General features: G+C 33.0%; 1 protein-coding gene across 2 annotated transcripts in view; it reads right to left on the reverse strand.

Annotated features, from left to right (window-relative positions):
• The window catches only part of LOC127698938 (golgin subfamily A member 5-like), a 324899-nt gene that overhangs the window by 118114 nt on the left and 183783 nt on the right, over positions 1-23002 (reverse strand). For both annotated transcript variants that reach the window (XM_052202700.1, XM_052202699.1), the window contains exons 8-9: positions 11934-12101; positions 3926-4054 (exon numbers count right to left, since the gene is read on the reverse strand). In XM_052202700.1, the coding sequence (XP_052058660.1) occupies positions 3926-4054; positions 11934-12101 (297 nt within the window). The remainder of the gene's footprint in view (positions 1-3925; positions 4055-11933; positions 12102-23002) is intronic.

A 23002-nucleotide genomic window follows, 5' to 3' on the forward strand; every position in this document is an offset into this window, starting at 1 on the left:
TAATCAAAAATCTAAATACATGTTTAGATTCAGCATATCAAAGAACCCTAAGAATTCAATTTTTGTTAAAATCAAACTAAGTTTAATTTTGGACCCTTTGGACCTTAATGTAGACTAATTTGAAAACGGAACCAAAAATTAAGAATCTAAATACACGGTTAGATTCGGCATATCAAAGAACCCCAATAATTCAATTTATGATGAAATCAAAGAATTTTTAATTTTGGACCCTTTGGACCTCAATGTGGACCAATTAAAAAACAGGGCCCAAAATCCAAAAACTAAATACACGGTTAGATTCAGCATATTAAAGAACCCCAAGAATTCAAGAATAAAACCCCATTGAAATTGGTCAAGAAATAAGCAATTTATACGAAGTATCTTCTTTTGCACAATACTGTGCAATTAAATATTTCTTGCTATTGCGCAATACTGTACAATTGACAATTTCTTGCTATTGCGCAATATTGTGCTATTGGATATTTCTTGCTATTGCGCAATACTGTGCAATTGAAGATTTCTTGCTATTGCGCAATACTGTGCAATTGAAGATTTCTTGCTATTGTGCAATACTGTGCAATTGAAAATTTCTTGCTATTGCACAATACTTATTATATAATAATTTACACATCCTATTTGGTGTGTATCTCCTACCATATCATTATTATTTGCTTTTTAAATATAAATCAGAAATAACCAACTTAAAATGGAAAATTTTAAAAGAAAAAAAAAAGGAAAAAAAGAAAAAAAAGGAAAAAAAAAAAAATCCCCCCATCCAAAATTTTTTGAACCCCCTTATGATTCATCACCCCCAAACTCAATCCCAGCCTTCCCTTTGTGGTATGGTACCTTGCAGTACAATTTCAGAGAGATCCATACACTTGAACACAAGTTATTGTCTGGAAACTAGAAAAATGTGTTTTTTGGCCCCTTTTTGGTCCCAAATTCCTAAACGTTTAGGGCAATTACCCCCAAACTCAAACCCAGCTTTCCCTTTGTGATATGGCACCTTGTAGTACAATTTCAGAAAGATCCATACACGTACACACAAGTTATTGTCCTGACACTAGAAAAATGCTTGTTTTTTGCCCCTTTTTGGCCCCTAATTCCTAAAATATTGAGGCAATTACCCCAATCATCAATCCCAGCCTTCCCTTTGTGGTATTGTACCTTGCAGTACAATTTCAGAGAGATCCATACACTTGAACACAAGTTATTGTCTGGAAACTAGAAAAATGCTTATTTTTGGCCCCTTTTTGGCCCCCAATTCCTAAACGTTTCGGCAATTACCCCCAAACTCAATTCCAGTTTTCCCTTTGTGATATGGAACCTTGTAGTACAATTTCAGAAAGATCCATACACTTACACACAAGTTATTGTCATGAAACTAAAAAAATGCTTGTTTATTGCCCCTTTTTTGGCCCCTAATTTCTAAAATTTTGAGGCAATTACCCCCAAAATCAATCCCAGCATTCCTTTTGTGATATGGAACCTTGTGGTACAATGTCAGAGAGATCCATACACTTACACACAAGTTATATCTGGAAGTTACAAAAATGCTTATTTTTGGCCCCTAATCCCTTTACTGTTGGTACCATAACCCCCAAAATCAATCCCAACCTTCCTTTTGTGGTATTGAACCTTGTGGTAAAATTTCATAGAGATCCATTCACTTAAATTAAAGTAAGAGTGCGAAAACCAATGTGTCTTCGGACGACGCCGGACGACGCCAGACGACGACGACGACGCCAACGTCATACCAATATACGACCACAAAAATTTTTTTGCGGTCGTATAAAAAAGGAAAAAAAAATCCCTCCCCCACAAATTTTTTGAACCCCCTTTTGATTCGTCATCCCCAAACTCAATCCCAGCCTTCCCTTTGTGGTATGGTACCTTGCAGTACAATTTCAGAGAGATCCATACACTTGAACACAAGTTATTGGCTGGAAACTAGAAAAATGCTTATTTTTGGTCCCTTTTAGGCCCCTTATTCCTTAAACGTTTTGGGCAATTACACCCAAACTCAATTCCAGCTTTCCCTTTGTGATATGGTACCTTGTAGTACAATTTCAGAAAGATCCATACACTTACACACAAGTTATTGTCATTGTTTTTACCCCTTTTTTGGCCCCTTATTCCTTATGTTGAGGCAATTACCCCCAAAATCACTGGTATTTTATTTCACAAGTAGTGATAAAGTCTTGAAAATTGATAACGATCAAGGCAGTCTCATAAGGGTTTTGATTGCATGGTTTACTAGTGTAATATTTTATGAACAAGATGTGTCGGTATGGACACATTGCTGGTAGCAATTTTTCTTTTTAAGGGAGGTAACAACACAACTACAGTGAGTTTTAGATGATCTTGCTGTCAAGACTAAAACACATTCATTTTAAGATGACATAATACATCATATTCTCCCAGACTAAAGAATTAACTATAAACATCCAAACGATTAAGCGTAAGTTGATTTTATGTGTAGGTACATTCGAATCTTTGACAGACCTTTTGAAAAACTGTTTAATTTAGTTCAATGTTCCCTAATTCTTGGCTCATTTATTCTTTCATTGACCCAGTGATTATTTTTTCATAATCAAGGTCATGAAGGTGTGGTTTGTTTGGTTTCAGTTTTTTTATTAGTAAAAATTCAGTTATGACATCCAATTTTTCTCTAAATTTGTTATTGTGAGTCAAGAAAAAAAGGCTACCATGCCTGAAAACATCATCAAGTGAGAGGTTTAGTGCTATAAAACGAGGTTCAATCCACCATTTTCTACATAAGAAAATGCCTGTTCCAAGTCAGGAATATGACAGTTGTTGTCCATTCATTTGATGTGTTTGTGCTTTTGATTTTGCCATTTGATTAGGCACTTTCCGTTTTGAATTTTCCTCAGAGTTCAGTATTTTTGTGATTTAACTTTTTTCTAGAAAAAACACATCTTTTTGAAGATCATTGAAAAGAAATATAAGTTTGCCAACATATAATCTTACAAGCATTCTGAGAGTATTGCATGGCAATACATAGTCCCCTACCGATTAAAAATTCATTGTACTGGAACAAAATGCTAACTTGATCTATAACTTGTCATGCTGTAAACTATATAACAAATATCAAGTCAATATCTTCAAGCATGACGAAAAAAAGTGTGGAAAACTGATTATTTGAGTAAATTTTCTAAGTCCAAGGACCATAACTCTGCACAAAATCATCAGACCGGAACAAAATTCGAACTTGATCTGTAACTTGTCATGATAAAAAACTATACACCAATGATCAAATCAATATCTTCAAGCATGACGAAAAAAAGTGCGGAAAACTGATTATTTGAGTGAATTTTCTAAGTCCACAGACCATAACTCTGCACAAAATCATCAGACCGGAACAAAATTTGAACTTGATCTGTAACTTGTCATGATAAAACAATATAACAAATATCAAATCAATATCTTCAAGCATGAAGAAAAAAAATACAGAAAACTGATTTGCCGGACTGACGGATTGACAGACAGACAGACGGAGTGCAAACCTAAAGTCCCCTTCAACTTCGTAGGTAGGGGACTAAAAAAACGTCAGAGAAACAGAATCAACCACAGAATCTCATGCTATATGACATTTCTCCACTCTAGATAGTTAAAATTTAACTATTTTAAAAGCTCAACAAGCCTTGCATTTATAATTTGAAAATTCAACTGTCTATGGGGAAAAGAAATATTGTATCACTATCAAGGTAGTGCTAGAATCTACATCTATATGGCCTATTTTTGAATTGTAATGTATTCATTGTCAAACTCAACTCAATAGCTTTGTTATCAACAGTGTTATGATATGAAGCAAATACTTTTTGAGTTATAAGTCTATATAATAGGAATTTCAATGGTCATTTGAAACTAAATTGTGGATATTTTTTTGCGTCTATCTCACCTGCTTTTGATTGAGAATCTCCTGTTCAAAATCTAGCCGTATTCTTTTTTCTTCCTGCAAATTCTCTTCCATTGACTTTATCTGTTCATTAGCAGAATCATTATCTTGTTGTAACTGGCTCTCTATTTCCTAATTATATAAAACTTATAAATATTTAACAATGTAATGTGCATTTAGAATGAATTAAGCTATATATCTGGAAAAACAAATATCAGAACATCAATCTGGTTGGGGAAGCTGATATTTTGGCTTCTTCCATCATATTCAACATCTTTAACTGTTACCTGACTGTTTGTGTTTCATTATCATATATTTCATATCACATTAAGGTAACAGGTACGTAAATGGATGATCTCGCAGAATTTTATGAAATTTTGCATATAATTAGAGCATGAGGAACTGCACATGAACATCGAACAAATTATATATATAAACTTTATATTTTCTGATATATAGCAATTAAAATATCCAGAAAATAGTAGTACAAATGTATAGAATACACGTAAATATCGTAAAAAAGTACAGCAATTTTGATTTTTGATTTTAAATTAACATTTCTTGATCCTGTCTTATGAATTTTCTTTAAAAATGATGTTATTGTTACTGAAATTTCCATTTTATTAATATAAAATTTATAGGGGGTCACCGAATTCGTTTTTTGAGTTTGAATTGTTGAATCTTCTGTACAGCCTGGAAAAATTGCTGAAAAGGCAAAAATAATCGTGACGTCGTGACTAGAAATCATATTTTCAATGTTTTTAGATATTACAGACACACTTGAATAATTTATACAGCAAAACTGAATTCAGTGACCCCCTATAAATTTCACATCAATAAAACGTAAATTTTAGTGGCAATAACATATCAATTTTAAAGAAAATTCATAGGACACGTTTTTGAGAAAAGGCAATTTAAAGTCAAATTATTCAATTTTTTTTTTTTTTTATATTTCCGTGCATCCTATACATTTGTACTTCTTTCTATAGAATATTCAATTTGCTATATATCCGAAAGTATAAAAGTTACATATATACTTTTTCGATATTTATATGCAGTTACAGATGCTCAAATTGCATGCAAAATTTCATAAAATTCCATGAGATTGCCCATTTATGTACCTGTTACCTTAACAACATTTTTTACACAAAATTATCTCTTATCTAACAAGTAAGTTTCATAGTCTAGTTCGTCTACACATTCAATCTAAACAAATTGCAACAGAACTGATTTTTTTGAATATCATATGAGATTATCATAGCACTTTAACATTAAAAAAGTCTTACAAAATCGTGCGGTTGGAAATCGGTGAATATTGAAAATAAACATAACGGTGATGGTCCTTCCAATTTATGTCCTTAATGGTCCGCCATTTTGACAAGGGGAGAAGACTCTTACATGTGTGAACTTAAAGAAACTTACTGAGTAGATGATATCACTACAAGAATCGCTAACATAAATTTATGTTATCATACAAAAAAAAAAAAAAACATTATGTATAGATTATAACCATGAATTGAAAAAATACAGTTTATTTATTAACTCTTATTGGTGTTTTGTAGATGAATACGTAAACAGGTCATATATTTAACTTGAAAATGTCGTTCTCGCAAAATCTCCCCCTCAGCTGTCATGAGATCTCCCTCTTTGAAGGTTTCAGAGGTTGGCAGGTATGTATGAATTAACCACTATTTTCTTAAATTATATATGATGTTACACAATGTATATCTATTTTCAAATTATAATCAAATATAATTAATAGTTCAATTTTTTTTTTCTTTCATTTGTCACAAACTAATATAGATCTGCAACTTATCTATCAATGTCAACAACTTTATCTACACAATATAATGTAATGAAATATATCCTTTAATAAAAATAGATTATCATCTAATTAAAGGAGTTCACTTCATCAAAAAATAAAATGCTTCGCTGAGCGCAGCCTGATACAACTGCAGTGGTCGAACCCTGAACAGTTGGGGCAAATTTGGAAACAATACTCAAGCTTGATACTATCTGAATTTGAATTGTGATCAAATTTTTGACATAATATAGGTTTCTGACACAAAATAAATGTGGTCAAAGATCTTACAAATCTAATGCGCAATACTGTGCAATTGAAGATTTCTTCTTGAAACTTTTTGAAAATTTTGAAAAAAAAATATGAATCCTTTTAAAAAAAAAATGGTAACCCCCCCCCCCCCTTCCCCCCAAACTTTTTGAATCCCCCTTTTAGCATTAACCATCAAACTCAATTGCAGTCTTTCCTTTGTAGTATGGAACCTTGTAGTACAATTTTAGAGAGATCACAAGTTACTGTCTGGAAACTAGAAAAATGCTTTTTTTTTAACCATAAAAGCCCATTTAAATACATCATAAAAGTATTAAAATAGAAATAGTCATGGCTAAAATTAAATAAATGTGGACACATATGATGTCATATGACTGTGCAATTGAAGATTTCTTCTTGAAACTTTTCAAAAATTTGAAATTTGAAAAATTTTGAAAAAAAAATATGAATCCCTTAAAAAAATTGGAAAAAAAAATCCCCCCCCCCCCAACTTTTTGAAACCCCCCTTTGAGCAATAACCCCAAAACTCAATCCCAGCCTTTCCTTTGTAGTATGGAACATTGTAGTACAATTTGAGAGAGATCCATACACTTAAACACAAGTTATTGTCTGGAAACTAGATAAATGCTTGTTTTTGGCCCTTTTTTGGCCCCTAATTCCTACATGTTTGGGGCAATTAACCCCAAACTCAATCACAGCCTTCCCTTTGTTATAAGGAACCTTGTGGTACAATGTCAGAGAGATCCATACACTTACACACAAGTTATTGTCTGGAAACAAGAAAAATGCTTGTTTTTGGCTCTTAATTCCTAAACTGTTGGCCCCATAACCCCTAAAATGAATCCCAACCTTCTACTAGTGGTATTAAACATTGTGGTACAATTTCAGAGCAATCGAAATAACTATACTCAAGTTATTATCCTGAAACTAGAAAAATGCTTGTTTTGGGCCCCTTTTGGGCCACTAATTCCTAAACGGTTGGGACCATCATCTCCAAAATCAATCACAACCTTCCTTTTGTAGTATTGAACCTTCTTAAAAAATTTCATAAAGATCCATTTACTTAAACTAAAGTTATTGTCCGGAAACCAATGTGTCTTCGGACGACGACGACATCATACCATTATACGATCCCAAAAAATTTTTTGCGGTCGTATAAAAATTCAGCAATATTTCTATTTGTAAACACGCATAACTCTAGAACGGTTGTGTATAAGTTTTATTACATTTGGTTGAGACAAACTAAAATTAGAGAACGGAAACGAAAAATTCAGCAATTTTTATGTTTATAAAGGGACATAACTCAAGAAGGGTAAAAGTGTCGCCACCAAATTTTGTACTTAAACTGTATTAAGTAATAATAAGTTTTGTGTTTAAGTTTCATAACATTTGGTTGAGGCAAACTAAAGTAAGAAAACGGAAACAAGAAATATATACTTGATCTTAGTTTTGTGGTAATGAATATTGTGTATAGGTTTCATAATGTTTGGTTGGGGCAAACTTAAGTTGCAGAATGGAAACTAAAAATTTTGGAATCTTTCAATTTATAAAGGGCATAACTCAATAATGGTTAAAGTGACACTATCCAAATTCAACTTGATCTGCGTTTTATCAGTGAAAATCAAAATTAAACATTGCATTGTATTAAGCATTGATTGTAGTTGATTCAACTATAATCATGGACAGAGGAAGATAACTCCAATTTTAAAAATTACTTGATATTTAGAAGAAAATAAAAATTTTGCAATTTTTCCATTTATAAAGGAGCATAACTCTAGAACGGTTAAAGTGACACCACCAAAATTCAAACTTTATCTGTGTTTTGTGGTAATAAGCATTGTGTAAAGGTTTCATAACAAATGGTTGAGGCAAACTTAAGTTAGAGAACGGAAACTAAAAATTTTGCAATTTTTCCATTTATAAAGGGGCATAACTCTAGAACGGTTAAAGTGACACCACCAAAATTCAAACTTGATCTGTGTTGTGTGGTAATAAGCATTGTGTATAAGTTTGATAACATTTGGTTGAGGCAAACTCAAGTTAGAGAACGGAAACCAATTTTGGGACGTAAGGACGTACAGACGGACAAGGGTAAAACTTAATGCCCCCTCCGCTATGGCGGGGGCATAAAAATCATCTGAAACTTATTGATCAACTCAAAAAGTTCCAAATCAAGTACAATACTTGCCTTTGGAATTACTTAATTGTTCGTTGCAGTATATTAAAGGACCAGAAATAATGCTACTCCTGTTTTGTTTCAAAACGTGTTTGACATATGAAGTTTAATTTCTTTCAATAATCAAATGAATACTGTTTGCACCAAGCTCTTTTAAAATCACACATCCTGGTTATATTGTATGTTAGTACATTATTAGGGAGTTGTTTTATTAAATATGACTGAAAAACATTGAATGTCCTTCCTGAGCATCTGAGAGCATCTGAGATCACCCAGGTTTTAGATATTGTGATTTTAAACTTCACCTAGTTTTCTCATTTGAACTGATTCACTTTGTCATATTTTGGCCTTTTAATAGTAATAGCTTATTATACAGTATGTGTTTTGCTCATTTTGGAAGGCTATATGGTGACCTATAGTTTCTTACATTCTTCGTTTTTGGGTGTTGGATAGTTGATTCATTGGCAATCTGGCAAACTTATCAAATATTATTTTTCTATATAAATAGTAAGCAATTTAGATTCATCACTACAACTGTACAACTAAGTTATCTCATTTTTCATGCTTGTTTTCAAATTCATAAATACCTTTTTTTATAAATACTTTTGTGTAATTTGTGCCAGACAGACATGGACAACTTACAACCATACTATACACCAATTTTATTACCATTGAAACCTTTGATATACACTATTATAATATTAAATGTATTTAAATCACAGTATCTGATGTTTCTAGAAACAGCTAAAAAATATTTCATACTAGAACTAGCAAACAAATAGCAATAAAATGCTCCGCTGGGCACAGCTTGATACGACCGCAGAGGTCGAATCCTGAACAGTTGGGGCAAGTATGGACACAACACTCAAGCTTGATACAGCACTGAATTTGGATTGTGATTAAATATTTGACACAGCACAGGTTTCTGACACAGAATGAATGTGGTCTAAAAACTTAAAATTTTTAATTTACCTATTCAAACCATATCATTATTATTTGCTTTTATATATAAATCAGAAATAACCAATTTAAAATGGAAAATTTTAAAGAAAAAAAAATCCCCCCCCCCAAATTTTTTGAACCCCCTTATGATTCATCACCCCCAAACTCAATCCCAGCCTTCCCTTTGTGGTATGGTACCTGCAGTACAATTTCAGAGAGATCCATACACTTGAACACAAGTTATTGTCTGGAAACTAGAAAAATGCTTGTTCTTTGGCCCCTTTTTGGCCCCAAATTCCTAAACGTTTAGGGCAATTACCCCCAAAATCAAACCCAGCTTTCCCTTTGTGATATGGAACCTTGTAGTACAATTTCATAAAGATCCATACACTTACACACAAGTTATTGTCCTGAAACTAGAAAAATGCTTGTTTTTTGCCCCTTTTTTGGCCCCTAATTCCTACAATTTGGAAGCAATTACCCCCAAAATCAATCCCAGCCTTCCCTTTGTGGTATGGTACCTTGCAGTACAATTTCAGAGTGGTCCATACACTTGAACACAAGTTATTGTCTGGAAACTAGAAAATTTGTAAGGGTTCCGCGGAACCCAGTGTCTTGCCTACTTTTGCTGTTAATCGCAGGCTCAACAAAAATTAGGAAAAAACTTTAATTAAGATATTCCTCTCTATACTATCTTTTGATTGTAAGTAGCTTCTGTCCAAGTTTGGTAAAAATCCAGGATAGTTTATGAATCTAATAAATGTTTTAAAAACTTAAAACTGCAGACTGTATGTAATGTTAACTGGAAGAAAAACTAAGTCCATTTATAAGTAAAATACGGAAAAAATGGAATAAAATTTTAACAAATTTCCTTCTAGATACTAGCTTTTGATCATAAACAAGCTTCTATCCTAGTTTGGTAGAAATCCAGAATATTTTAAGAAAGTTGTTAAAATTTTAAAAACTTTAACCACAGAGTGAATGTAATGTTAACTGGCAGAAAAACTAAGTCCATTTATAAGTAAAATACGGAAAAAATGGAATTTTTTTTTAACAAAATTTACTTCTGGATACTATCTTATGATCATAAACAAGCTTCTTTTCAAGTTTGGTAGAAATCCAGGATAGTTCAAGAAAGTTATTAAAATTTTAAAAACTTTAACCACAGAGTGAATGTAATGTTAACTGGCAGAAAAACTAAGTCCATTTATAAGTAAAATACGGAAAAAATGGAATTTTTTTTTAACAAAATTTACTTCTGGATACTATCTTATGATCATAAACAAGCTTCTGTCCAAGTTTGGTAGAAATCCAGGATATTTCAAGAAAGTTATTAAAATTTCAAAAACTTTAACCACAGAGTGAATATTTGTGGACGCCGCCGACGACGACGACGCCGACGGAATGTAGGATCGCTATGTCTCGCTTTTTCGACAAAAGTCGAAGGCTCGACAAAAATGCTTACTTTTGGTCCCTTTTTGGCTCCTTATTCCTAAATGTTTTGGGCAATTACCCCCAAACTCAATTCCAGCTTTCCCTTTGTGATATGGAACCTTGTAGTACAATTTCAGAAAGATCCATACACCTACACACAAGTTATTGTCCTGAAACTAAAATAAATGCTTGTTTTTTGCACCTTTTTTGGCCCCTAATTCCTAATGTTTTGAGGCAATTACCTCCAAAATCAATCCCAGCATTCCCTGTGTGATATAGAACCTTGTGGTACAATTTCAGAGAGATCCATACACTTGAACACAAGTTATTGTCTGGAAACTAGAAAAATGCTTATTTTTGCCCCCTTTTTGGTCCTTTATTCCTAAACGTTTTAGGCAATTACCCCCAAACTCAATTCCAGCTTTCCCTTTGTGATATGGAACCTTGTAGTACAATTTCAGAAAGATCTATACACTTACACACAAGTTATTGTCATGAAACTAGAAAAATGATTGTTTTTTGCCCCTTTTTTGGCCCCTAATTCCCAATATTTTGAGGCAATTACCCCCAAAATCAATCCCAGCATTCCCTGTGTGATATGGAACCTTGTGGTACAATGTCAGAGAGATCCATACACTAACACACAAGTTATGTCTGGAAGGTACAAAAATGCTTATTTTTGGCCCCTTTTTGGCCCCTAATTCCTTAACTGTTGGTACCATAACCCCTAAAATCAATCCCAACCTTTCTTTTGTGGTATTGAACCTTATGGTAAAATTTCATAGAGATCCATTCACTTAAACTAAAGTTAGAGTGCGTAAACCAATGTGTCTTTGGACGACGACGACGACGCCAAAGTCATACCAATATACGACCGCAAAATTTTTTCCGGTCGTATAAAAACACTTATAGGTCACCCAAATTCTGAGTTCTTGTTTAATATATAGTCACTAATCCAGCAACAAGTTCAAGTTTTTCATAATTACACTTAACTTGCAGTAAACAAAATAAGGCATCAAATCTGTTTGATATTCAAAATCATAAAAGGTCACACTAAGACAACATTCATTTATACTTTTTATATTTGAAGTGGACATAAACAATAAAAAGAAATAAAAGGATAGGAAAGTGACAAATGATGGCAGATGGACAAGCCAAAATATTATACTCTTTTGCAACTATATGTGGCAGATCTTTGAAAGTTTTTGTTTAATTCATTCACATCTTTTTTTAGATCCTTGCATTAGTTAGAGCTTGACATATTGCATAGACATCTGTCTATTGTTAATTGTTGAAGACTGCATGTTGCCCATTAGATGTCTTTTACTTATTTTTTTCATTGCGTCTCTGTCTCACTGATTTATATTCACGTCTTCATTTATTCAAACCTGCAGCTCTAATCCTAGGTTTTCAGCTGTCATCTTTGAATGCTGCAATTCTTCCCTAAACATATCTCTCTCCTGCTTGACAGAATCATACTCTAGATTTGACACACCAACAGATTCCCCTGACGCTCCTGAGCCTTCTCTTAGACTTGCAATTAGTCTTTCTTTTGACTAGAAAAAAAGCAAAATAAATAGTATCAGTAATACACATTACTGGGAAAAAATTTCAACAGCAGATTCTTATCTATAAGTAAAATACATCAAATAAAATTTCATACAATTTTATAAGGTTTGACAAAGCAATTGGTGTCTAACATACTTTAACTCCACACTGTATCTACATGTTAAATGCAAAAAAATACCTTTTATCAGTAAAATACTGAACAAGAGGCTGTCAGAGTGACAGCAAACCGGATTTCCTGTAGAGGTCGAACCCTGAACAGTTGAGCAAGTATGGACACTACATTTAAGCTTAAAACAGCTCTGAATTTGGATTGTGATTGAATATTTGACACAGCAATAGGTTTTGTGACACAAAATGAATATGGTCAAAGAACTGAAAAATTTGAAATTGGACATTTACCTATTATGGTCCAATATCCAAAATCTAAGTACATTGCTAGAATCATATAATTATGTTTATTAATAGACAATATAAGCTTAGTTTTTTAAAGGAGTTCACTTCCTTAAAAAAAAATATATATATATATATATATATAGCATTCAGAATAGTATAATTTATACAGAATAACAAACAAACCTACCACAAAATTCTTCAAACAATTTACCAAAGAAAAGAAAAGAAAAATCCAAAATGTCATTTATCATTAATACAATGTCTTTTAAAAATCTATGAAACTTATCTGTAATTATCTTCAAAATGTCTAATAATGAACAGTAAATTTCTAACTATATTTATACAGTCCTACAGAGCACAGAGCTTATAATCATCAACACTTAAGAAACAGAAAATTTTCAAATAAATCTGTCACTCCAATTATAATTCTGTGATATTTATCACATGCTATATTATCTGATAACAGGTGAAAATAATTTAAAAACACTTAGTGTAATCAAACTTTATATATATAATTAACCATTTTTGTTTAAAGGGAAATAACCCAATCACATAATAAGTACCACTTTTGGCTACTAAAAAGGGCTTAAATTCAACAACCAGAAAAGCTAAAAATCAAGAAAATTGAACTTGACCTTCATTTAGTCACAGGAAACATATCTAAATTTGAAAAGATTTTGACAAAGCATTTTCATGTTAATGAACGGACACTGTTTGGCAGCCGCCCGCAGTACATCCCCAAATCAATAACCTATTTTTCCTTCGAAAATCCAGTTAAAATGAAAAATAAAATGCTCTGCAGGGTGCAGCTTGATACAACCGCAGAGGTCTAACCCTGAATAGTTGGGGCAAGTATGGACACAACATTCAAGCTTGATACAGCTCTGAATTTATATTGTGATTACATATTTAACACAGCATAGGTTTGTGACACAGAATGAATGTGGTAAACTTGAAAATTTTAAATTGGGACATGAAACTATTATGGTCCAATATCCAAAATCTAAATACATGGTTAGATACAGCTGTAAAAGAACCCCAAGAATTCAATTTTTGATGAAATCAAACAAAGTTTAATTTTGGACCCTTTGGACTTCAATGTGGACCAATTTGATAATGTGGCCCAAAGTCCAAAATCTAAATACACTGTTATATTCAGCATGTAAAAGAACCCCATATATTAAATTTTTGTTGAAATCAAACAAACGTTTAATTTTGGACCCCGATTTGGACCATATTGAAAACTGAGCCAAAAATCAAAAATCTAAATACATGTTCAGATTCAGCATATCAAAGAACCCCAAGAATTCAATTTTAGGTGAAATCAAACAAAGTTAAAATTTGGACCCTTTGGACCTTAATGTGGACCAATTTGAAAATGGGGGCCAACATCTAAAATCTCAATACACGGTAAGATTACACATATAAAAGAACCATGATAATTCAATTTTTGATGAAATCAAACAAAGTTTAATTTTGGACCCTTTGGACCTCAATGTGGACCAATTTAAAAACAGGCCCCAAAATCCAAAATCTTAATACACGGTTAAATTCAGCATATTAAGAACCCAAAGAATTCAAGACTTTAAAATAAAACTCATTGAAATTGGTCAAGAAATAAGCAATTCATACAAAGTAATAGAAAAGTATTGTTTTTGGCCCCTTTTTCCTAAACGGTTAGGACCATAACACCCAAAATCAATTCCAACCTTTGTTTTGTGGTAAGGAACCTTGTGGTACAATTTCATAGAGATTAGTACACTTACACTCAAGTTATTGTCTGGAAACCAAAAACAATGACGACGACTAAGTCATATCATTATACAGTTGCAAAAATTTGCGGTTGTATAAAATTATATTCATTATTTGGCTTGGAATACTCTCTTTTGACCATAAACTAGAGGCTCTATGTGCATATTCAACAAAGGACACTTTCCAACATTGTAGATGAGAATAGAATTCATGACAAAAATCTCTGTTTGTTGATCTTATATTGCTGATCATTTAGTCTGTTTAGTTTCTCTCTATCTTTTTTAGTTTTTGCTCAAAACACAAAAGAGGGTTAAAAAAATCCTCATTTAAGGGCAATCATTCCTATAAAGAGTGACATTCTACTAACTATATTGGCAAAATTTGACCTGTTAGTAGATCTTGACTTGCTGTTAATTTTTTTGATTTCAAGTGTCTATTTATCTTTTATAATTTTTATAATATAAGGCAACAAACAAAATAAAATGCTTCGCTGGGGCGCAGCTTGATACGACCGCAGAGGTCGAACCCTGAACAGTTGGGGCAAGTATGGACACAACATTCAAGCTTGATACAGCACTGAATTTGGATTGTAATTAAACATTTGACACAGCATAGGTTTCTGACACAGAATGAATGTGGTCTAAGAACTTAAAAATTTTTAATTTATCTATTCAAACCATATCATTATTATTTGCTTATATATATAAATCAGAAACAACCAATTTAAAATGGAAAATTTTAAAGAAAAAAAAAGGAAAAAAAAAAAAAAAACCCAAATTTTTTGAACCCCCTTATGATTCATCACCCCCAAACTCAATCCCAGCCTTCCCTTTGTGGTATGGTACCTTGCAGTACACATACATGTGATGGACTGTGATGAGGAGTTTGGGAAATTTTGGTCAGGAGATTAGGACTCAGATCAGGAGATTTTTAATCAACATAAATTCTGTCGTAAATTTAACCGTGTGCTGTAGAAATTGTCTGTTAAAGTGTGTTTTCTTCAACTTTCCATCCGAATGTATTATGTTTATAGTACCCTTGTACTTATAAATTTCCTCTATCTTTTTAAACTTTCAACTTGTTCAATCTAACATTCTTCTTTTTTAGGTCATATCTTTTTTACCATTATTCATTGCAATCAGAACATTTGCTTATCTATCTGCAAGTAGATCTTTCTTTTATATCTATATGCAAGTAGATTTTTTTTTTTTTTATCTTTATTATGCAAGTAGATTTTTTTTTTTTTTATCTTTATTATGCAAGTAGATTTTTATTGCATGATCAGTAACACATTCAAACTACAATTGTTGGTCATAGTTAGTATATAAATTTCAATTTAAGCCTTGAAAGGAAGTATAGACCCCTCAAATAATTTTCAAATTATTATTTTTTTATTTGTCCTAAGACATTTAAAATCATTTAATTACCATCCTTTTATGATTATTTGTTCAATTTATATTTTATTTATATTCTTTTAAAAATTTACATTATTTAAAGGAAAATAACTTAAAACTGGATAAATCAAGGGAAGTAACCCAACATTCATTTTAAATACAAAGTTTTATTACACAACGGCAATTAGCCTGAGGTAAAAATCGTTGATTACCAGTATGTTTGACACCCAAGGTGACAAGTGAAGCCATATAATTATGCATGTTAATTGATTTACAGGTAAAATATAACTCCAGGTAATGTCAGTTACACCAGATATGTCGGGCTGAATTTTTTCATTCATGGAATATTTCATACACGGGATTTTTTTGTCTTCAAAGGGAGGTCGGGAGGAGACCCCTGAAAACGGGATTATTGTACTCCCGTTGGGAGATTCATATGTATGTGTACAATTTCAGAGAGATCCATACACTTGAACACAAGTTATTGTCTGGAAACTAGAAAAATGCTTGTTTTTTGGCCCCAAATTCCTAAAAATTAAGGGCAATTACCCCCAAACTCAAACCAAGCTTTCCCTTTGTGATATGGAACCTTGCAGTACAATTTCATAAAGATCCATACACTTACACACAAGTTATTGTCCTGAAACTAGAAAAATGCTTGGTTTTTTTTGCCCCTTTATGGCCCCTAATTCCTCAAATTTCTAGGGAATTACCCCCAAAATCAATCCCAGCCTTCCCTTTGTGGTATGGTACCTTGCAGTACAATTTCAGAGAGATCCATACACTTGAACACAAGTTGTTGTCTGGAAACTAGAAAAATGCTTATTTTTGGCCCCTTTTTGGCCCCTTATTCCTAAACATTGTGGGCAATTACCCCCAAAATCAATTCCAGCTTTCCCTTTGTGATATGGAACCTTGTAGTACAATTTCATAAAGATCCATACACTAACACACAAGTTATTGTCATGAAACTAGAAAAATGCTTGTTTTTTGCCCCTTTTTGGCCCCTAATTCCTAAAATTTGGAGGCAATTACCCCCAAACTCAATCCCAGCATTCCCTTTGTGATATGGAACCTTGTGGTACACTGTCAGAGAGATCCATACACTAACACACAAGTTATGTCTGGAAGTTACAAAAATGCTTATTTTTGGCCCCTTTTTGGCCCCTAATTCCTAAACTGTTGGTACCATAACCCCCAAAATCAATCCCCACCTTCCTTTTGTGGTATTGAAGCTTATGGTAAAATTTCATAGAGATCCATTCACTTAAACTAAAGTTAGAGTGCGAAAACCAATGTGTCTTCGGACGACGACGAAGACGACGCCAACGTCATACCAATATACGACCACAAAATTTTTTTGCGGTCGTATAAAAATGGTGAAAATCATTATTAAAGGGCAATAACTCCAATAATGAGTTGTCGGACGATTTCCTCCATATTGTCTTAATTGTAGATCTTGTCTTGCTGATCATTTTTGCTTATTTAAGTTTCTATCTATCTATTATAATTTTTAAAATATAAGGAAATAAATGAGGAATGTGTCTATGGGACACAGTTGATGCCCCCGCTTGCATATCATATTAAGTTATAAAGGGACATAACTGAGTAAAAGTTACCAAAATTTGTACTTAATCTGAGTTTTGTAGTAATAAGTATTGTGTAGAAGTTTCATAAAATTTGGTTGAGGCAAACTTAAGTTAGAGAACGGAAACGAATAATTCAGCAATTTTTCCGTTTGTAAAGGGGCATAACTCTAGAACGGTTAAAGTGACACCACCAAAATTCAAACTTGATCTGTATTTTGTGGTAATAAGCATTGTGTATAAGTTTCATTACATTTGGTTGAGGCAAACTAAAGTTAGAGAACAGAAACGAAAAATTAAGCAATTTTTCCATTTGTAAAGGGGCATAACTCTAGAATGGTTAAAGTGATGCCACCAAATTTCAAACTTGGTCTGTGTTTTGTGGTAATAAGCATTGTGTATAAGTTTCATAATATTTGGTTGAGGCAAACTAAAGAAAGAGAACGGAAACCAACTATGGGACGTACGAACGGACAAGGGTAAAACTTAATGCCCCCCGTTACGGCGGGGGCATAAAAATGCAAACAAGAGTGCACAAGCAGAAATGTCTCACCTACTATACTGACCATTGATTTTATGTTGATAGTCCTAAATATAAAGTTTTACTACAAGTATCACATTAACATTTATGATCCAAAAAAATGAGGTCAAGGTCAGATAAACCAAGCCAGAAATACATGTTCACCTTTAATACAATAATACAATCATTCCATACACCGAATATATAGATGACCTATTGCTTATAGTATAAAAGAAATAGACCTAACCATGGAAATTTTATATTAACCAATGAACATGTACACCTTAAAATCATTCCATGCATCAAATAAAGTTGACCTATTGCTTATAATATCTAAGAAACAAAGTTGACCAGGAAAACTGAACATTGGCCAATGAACCATGAAATGAGGTGAAGGTCAGATGATACCTGCCAGACAGACATATACACCTTACAATCATTCCATACACCAAATATATTTGGCATATTGCTTAAAGTTTAAGAAAAACAGACCAAAACACAAAAACTTAACATTGAGCAATGAACCATGAAAATGAGGTCAAGGTCAAATAAAACCTGCCAAACTGACACATACATCGTAAAATATTTCCATACACCAAATATATTGACCTATTGCATACAGTATTAGAAAAACAGACCAAAACACAAAACTTAACATTGATCAATGAACCGTGAAAATGAGGTCAAGGTCAGATGACACCTGGCAGTTGGACATGTACACCTTACAATCATTACATACACCAAATATAGTAGACCTATTGGTTATAATATTTGAGATATGGACTTGACCAGGAAAACTTAACCTTGTTCACAGATCCATGAAATGAGGTTGAGGTCAAGTGAAAACTGTCTGACAGACATGAGGACATTGCATGGTACGCACATACCAAATATAGTTAACCTATTAATCATAATAAGAGAGAACTTAATATTACAAACAAGAATGTGTCTATAGTACACGAATGCCCCACTTACACTATCATTTTCTATCGTCAGTGGACCATGAAATTGGGGTCAAAACTCTAATTTGGCATTAAAATTAGAAAGATCATATCATAGGGAACATGATTACTAAGTTTCAAGTTGATTGGACTTCAACTTCATCAAAAACTACCTTGACCAAAAACTTTAACCTGAAGCGACCAAAAACTTTAACCTGAAGCGGGACAGACGGACGGACGAACGGACACACAGACCGAAAAACATAATGCCCCTAGGTGGGGCATAAAAAGCTTAACTTTTTTTTCAAGTAGTCACTGAACCATAAAAATGAGGTCAAGGACAATGGACATATGACAGACGGAAACTTCATATCAATCTATATACAAAGTATGAAGCATCCAGGTCCTTTACCTTCTGAAATATTAAGTTTTAAAGAAGTTAGTTAACGCTGCCACCGCCGGATCACTATCCCTATGTCGAGCTTTCTACGACTAAAGTCGCAGGCTCGATAAAAATTGGAAAAAATCGTCATCAAAGGGCAATAACTCTAATAAGAAGTCGACTGACGATTTCGTATATGTTGACTTATTTGTAGAATTTCTTGCTGATCATTTTTGCAGCGTAAAGTTTCTCTCTATCTATTATATTTTTCGAGATAATAGGCAATAAAATGCTCCGCTGGGCGCAGCTTGATACGATCGCAGAGGTCGAACCCTGAACAGTTGGGGCAAGTATGGACACAACATTCAAGCTTGATACAGCACTGAATTTGGATTGTGATTAAATATTTGACACAGCATAGTTTTCTGACACAGAATGAATGTGGTCTAAGAACTTAAACAAGAGGCTCTCAAGAGCCTGAATCGCTCACCTGTATTTCAGAGGAGAAGATTTTTAAATGTTAGCAAACTTGATGAACAAATTGTGTAAAATTGTCTTTAAAGGGCAATAACTCCTTAAGGGGTCAATTGACAATTTTGGTCATATTAACTTTTTTGTAGATCTTACTTTGCTGAACATTATTGCTGCTTACAGTTTATATATATCTATAATAATATTCAAAATAATAACAAAAAACTGCAAAATTTTGTTAAAACTACCAATTCGGTGGCAGCAACCCAACAATGGGTTGTTTGATTCGTCTGATAATTTCAGGGCCAATAGATCTTGACCAATTTAACAATTTTACCCCTGTCACATTTGCTCTAAAAGATTTAGTTTTTGAGATATAAGCCAAAAACTGCATTTGACCCTTATGTTCTATTTTTAGCCATGGCGGCCATGTTTGTCGATGGATACAAACTTTGGATACAATTTATAAACAAGATACCCTAGGGAACATTTAGTTAAAGTTTGAAGGTAATTGGCCCAGTAGTTTCAGAGGAGAAGATTTTTAAATGTTAGCAAACTTGATGAACAAATTGTGTAAAATTGTCTTTAAAGGGCAATAACTCCTTAAGGGGTCAATTGACAATTATGGTTATATTAACTTTTTTGTAGATCTTACTTTGCTGAACATTATTGCTGCTTACAGTTTATATATATCTATAATAATATTCAAAATAATAACAAAAAACTGCAAAATTTTGTTAAAACTACCAATTCGGTGGCAGCAACCCAACAATGGGTTGTTTGATTCGTCTGATAATTTCAGGGCCAATAGATCTTGACCAATTTAACAATTTTACCCCCGTCACATTTGCTCTAAAAGATTTAGTTTTTGAGATATAAGCAAAAAAACTACATTTGACCCTTATGTTCTATTTTTAGCCATGGCGGCCATGTTTGTCGATGGATACAAACTTCGGATACAATTTATAAACAAGATACCCTAAGGAACATTTAGTTAAAGTTTGAAAGTAATTGGCCCAGTAGTTTCAGAGGAGAAGATTTTTAAATGTTAGCAAACTTGATGAACAAATTGTGTAAAATTGTCTTTAAAGGGCAATAACTCCTTAAGGGGTCAATTGACAATTATGGTTATATTAACTTTTTTGTAGATCTTACTTTGCTGAACATTATTGCTGCTTACAGTTTATATATATCTATAATAATATTCAAAATAATAACAAAAAACTGCAAAATTTTGTTAAAACTACCAATTCGGTGGCAGCAACCCAACAATGGGTAGTTCGATTCGTCTGATAATTTCAGGGCCAATAGATCTTGACCAATTAAACAATTTTACCCCTGTCACATTTGCTCTAAAAGATTTAGTTTTTGAGATATAAGCCAAAAACTGCATTTGACCCTTATGTTCTATTTTTAGCCATGGCGGCCATGTTTGTCGATGGATACAAACTTTGGATACAATTTATAAACAAGATACCCTAGGGAACATTTAGTTAAAGTTTGAAGGTAATTGGCCCAGTAGTTTCAGAGGAGAAGATTTTTAAATGTTAGCAAACTTGATGAACAAATTGTGTAAAATTGTCTTTAAAGGGCAATAACTCCTTAAGGGGTCAATTGACAATTATGGTTATATTAACTTTTTTGTAGATCTTACTTTGCTGAACATTATTGCTGCTTACAGTTTATATATATCTATAATAATATTCAAAATAATAACAAAAAACTGCAAAATTTTGTTAAAACTACCAATTCGGTGGCAGCAACCCAACAATGATAATTTCAGGGCCGATAGATCTTGACCAATTTAACAATTTTACCCCCCATCACATTTGCTCTAAAAGATTTAGTTTTTGAGATATAAGCCAAAAACTGCATTTGACCCTTATGTTCTATTTTTAGCCATGCCAGCCATGTTTGTCGATGGATATAAACTTCGGATACAATTTATAAACAAGATACCCTAAGGAACATTTAGTTAAAGTTTGAAGGTAATTGGCCCAGTAGTTTCAGAGGAGAAGATTTTTAAATGTTAGCAAACTTGATGAACAAATTGTGTAAAATTGTCTTTAAAGGGCAATAACTCCTTAAGGGGTCGAATTGACAATTATGGTTATATTAACTTTTTTGTAGATCTTACTTTGCTGAACATTATTGCTGCTTACAGTTTATATATATCTATAATAATATTCAAAATAATAACAAAAAACTGCAAAATTTGGTTAAAACTACCAATTCTGTGGCAGCAACCCAACAATGGGTAGTTCGATTCGTCTGAAAATTTTAGAATTGACAGATTTTGACCAATTGAACAAATTTACCCATGTCAGATTTGCTCTAAAAGCTTTAGTTTTTGAGATATAAGCCAATAACTGCATTTGACCCCTATGTTCTATTTTTAGCCATGGTGGCCATGTTTGTCGATGGATCAAAACTTCGGATACAATTTATAAACTAGATACCCTAAGGAACATTTATTTAAAGTTTGAAGGTATTTGGCCCAGTAGTTTCAGAGGAGAAGATTTTTGAAATAGTTTACGACAACAGACGACGGACGCCAAGTGATGGCATAAGCTCACATGGGGCCCAAAGGGCCCCGGTGAGCTCAAAATTTTAATTTACCTATTCAAACCATATCATTATTATTTGCTTTTATATATAAATCAGAAATAACCAATTTACAATGGAAAATTTTAAAGAAAAAAAAAGGAAAAAAAGGAAAAAAAAATCCCCCCCAAATTTTTTGAACCCCCTTATGATTCATCAACCCCAAACTTAATCCCAGCCTTCCCTTTGTGGTATGGTACCTTGCAGAACAATTTCAGAGAGATCCATACACTTGAACACAAGTTATTGTCTGGAAACTAGAAAAATGCTTGTTTTTTTGCCTCTTTTTGGCCCCAAATTCCTAAAAATTTAGGGCAATAACCCCCAAACGCAAACCCAGCTTTCCCTTTCTGATATAAAACCTTTTAGTACAATTTCATAAAGATCCATACACTTACACACAAGTTATTGTCCTGAAACTAGAAAAATGCTTGTTTTTTGCCCCTTTTTGGCCCCTAATTCCTTAACTGTTGGTACCATAACCCCCAAAATCAATCCCAGCCTTCTCTTTGTGGTATGGTACCTTGCAGTACAATTTCAGAGAGATCCATACACTTGAACACAAGTTATTGTCTGGAAACTAGAAAAATGCTTATTTTTGGCCCCTTTTTGGACCCTAATTCCTCAACGTTTTGGTCAATTACCCCTAAACTCAATTCCTGCTTTCCCTTTGTGATATGGAACATTGTAGTACAATGTCAGAAAGATCCATACACTTACACACAAGTTATTGTCATGAAACTAGAAAAATGCTTGTTTTTTGCCCCTTTTTTGGCCCCTAATTCCTAAAATTTTGAGGCAATTACCCCGAAACTCAAACCCAGCTTTCCCTTCATGATATGGAA

The sequence above is a fragment of the Mytilus californianus genome, unplaced genomic scaffold (genome assembly GCF_021869535.1).
Source record: "Mytilus californianus isolate M0D057914Y unplaced genomic scaffold, xbMytCali1.0.p SCAF_4, whole genome shotgun sequence".
NCBI lineage: Eukaryota > Metazoa > Mollusca > Bivalvia > Mytilida > Mytilidae > Mytilus > Mytilus californianus.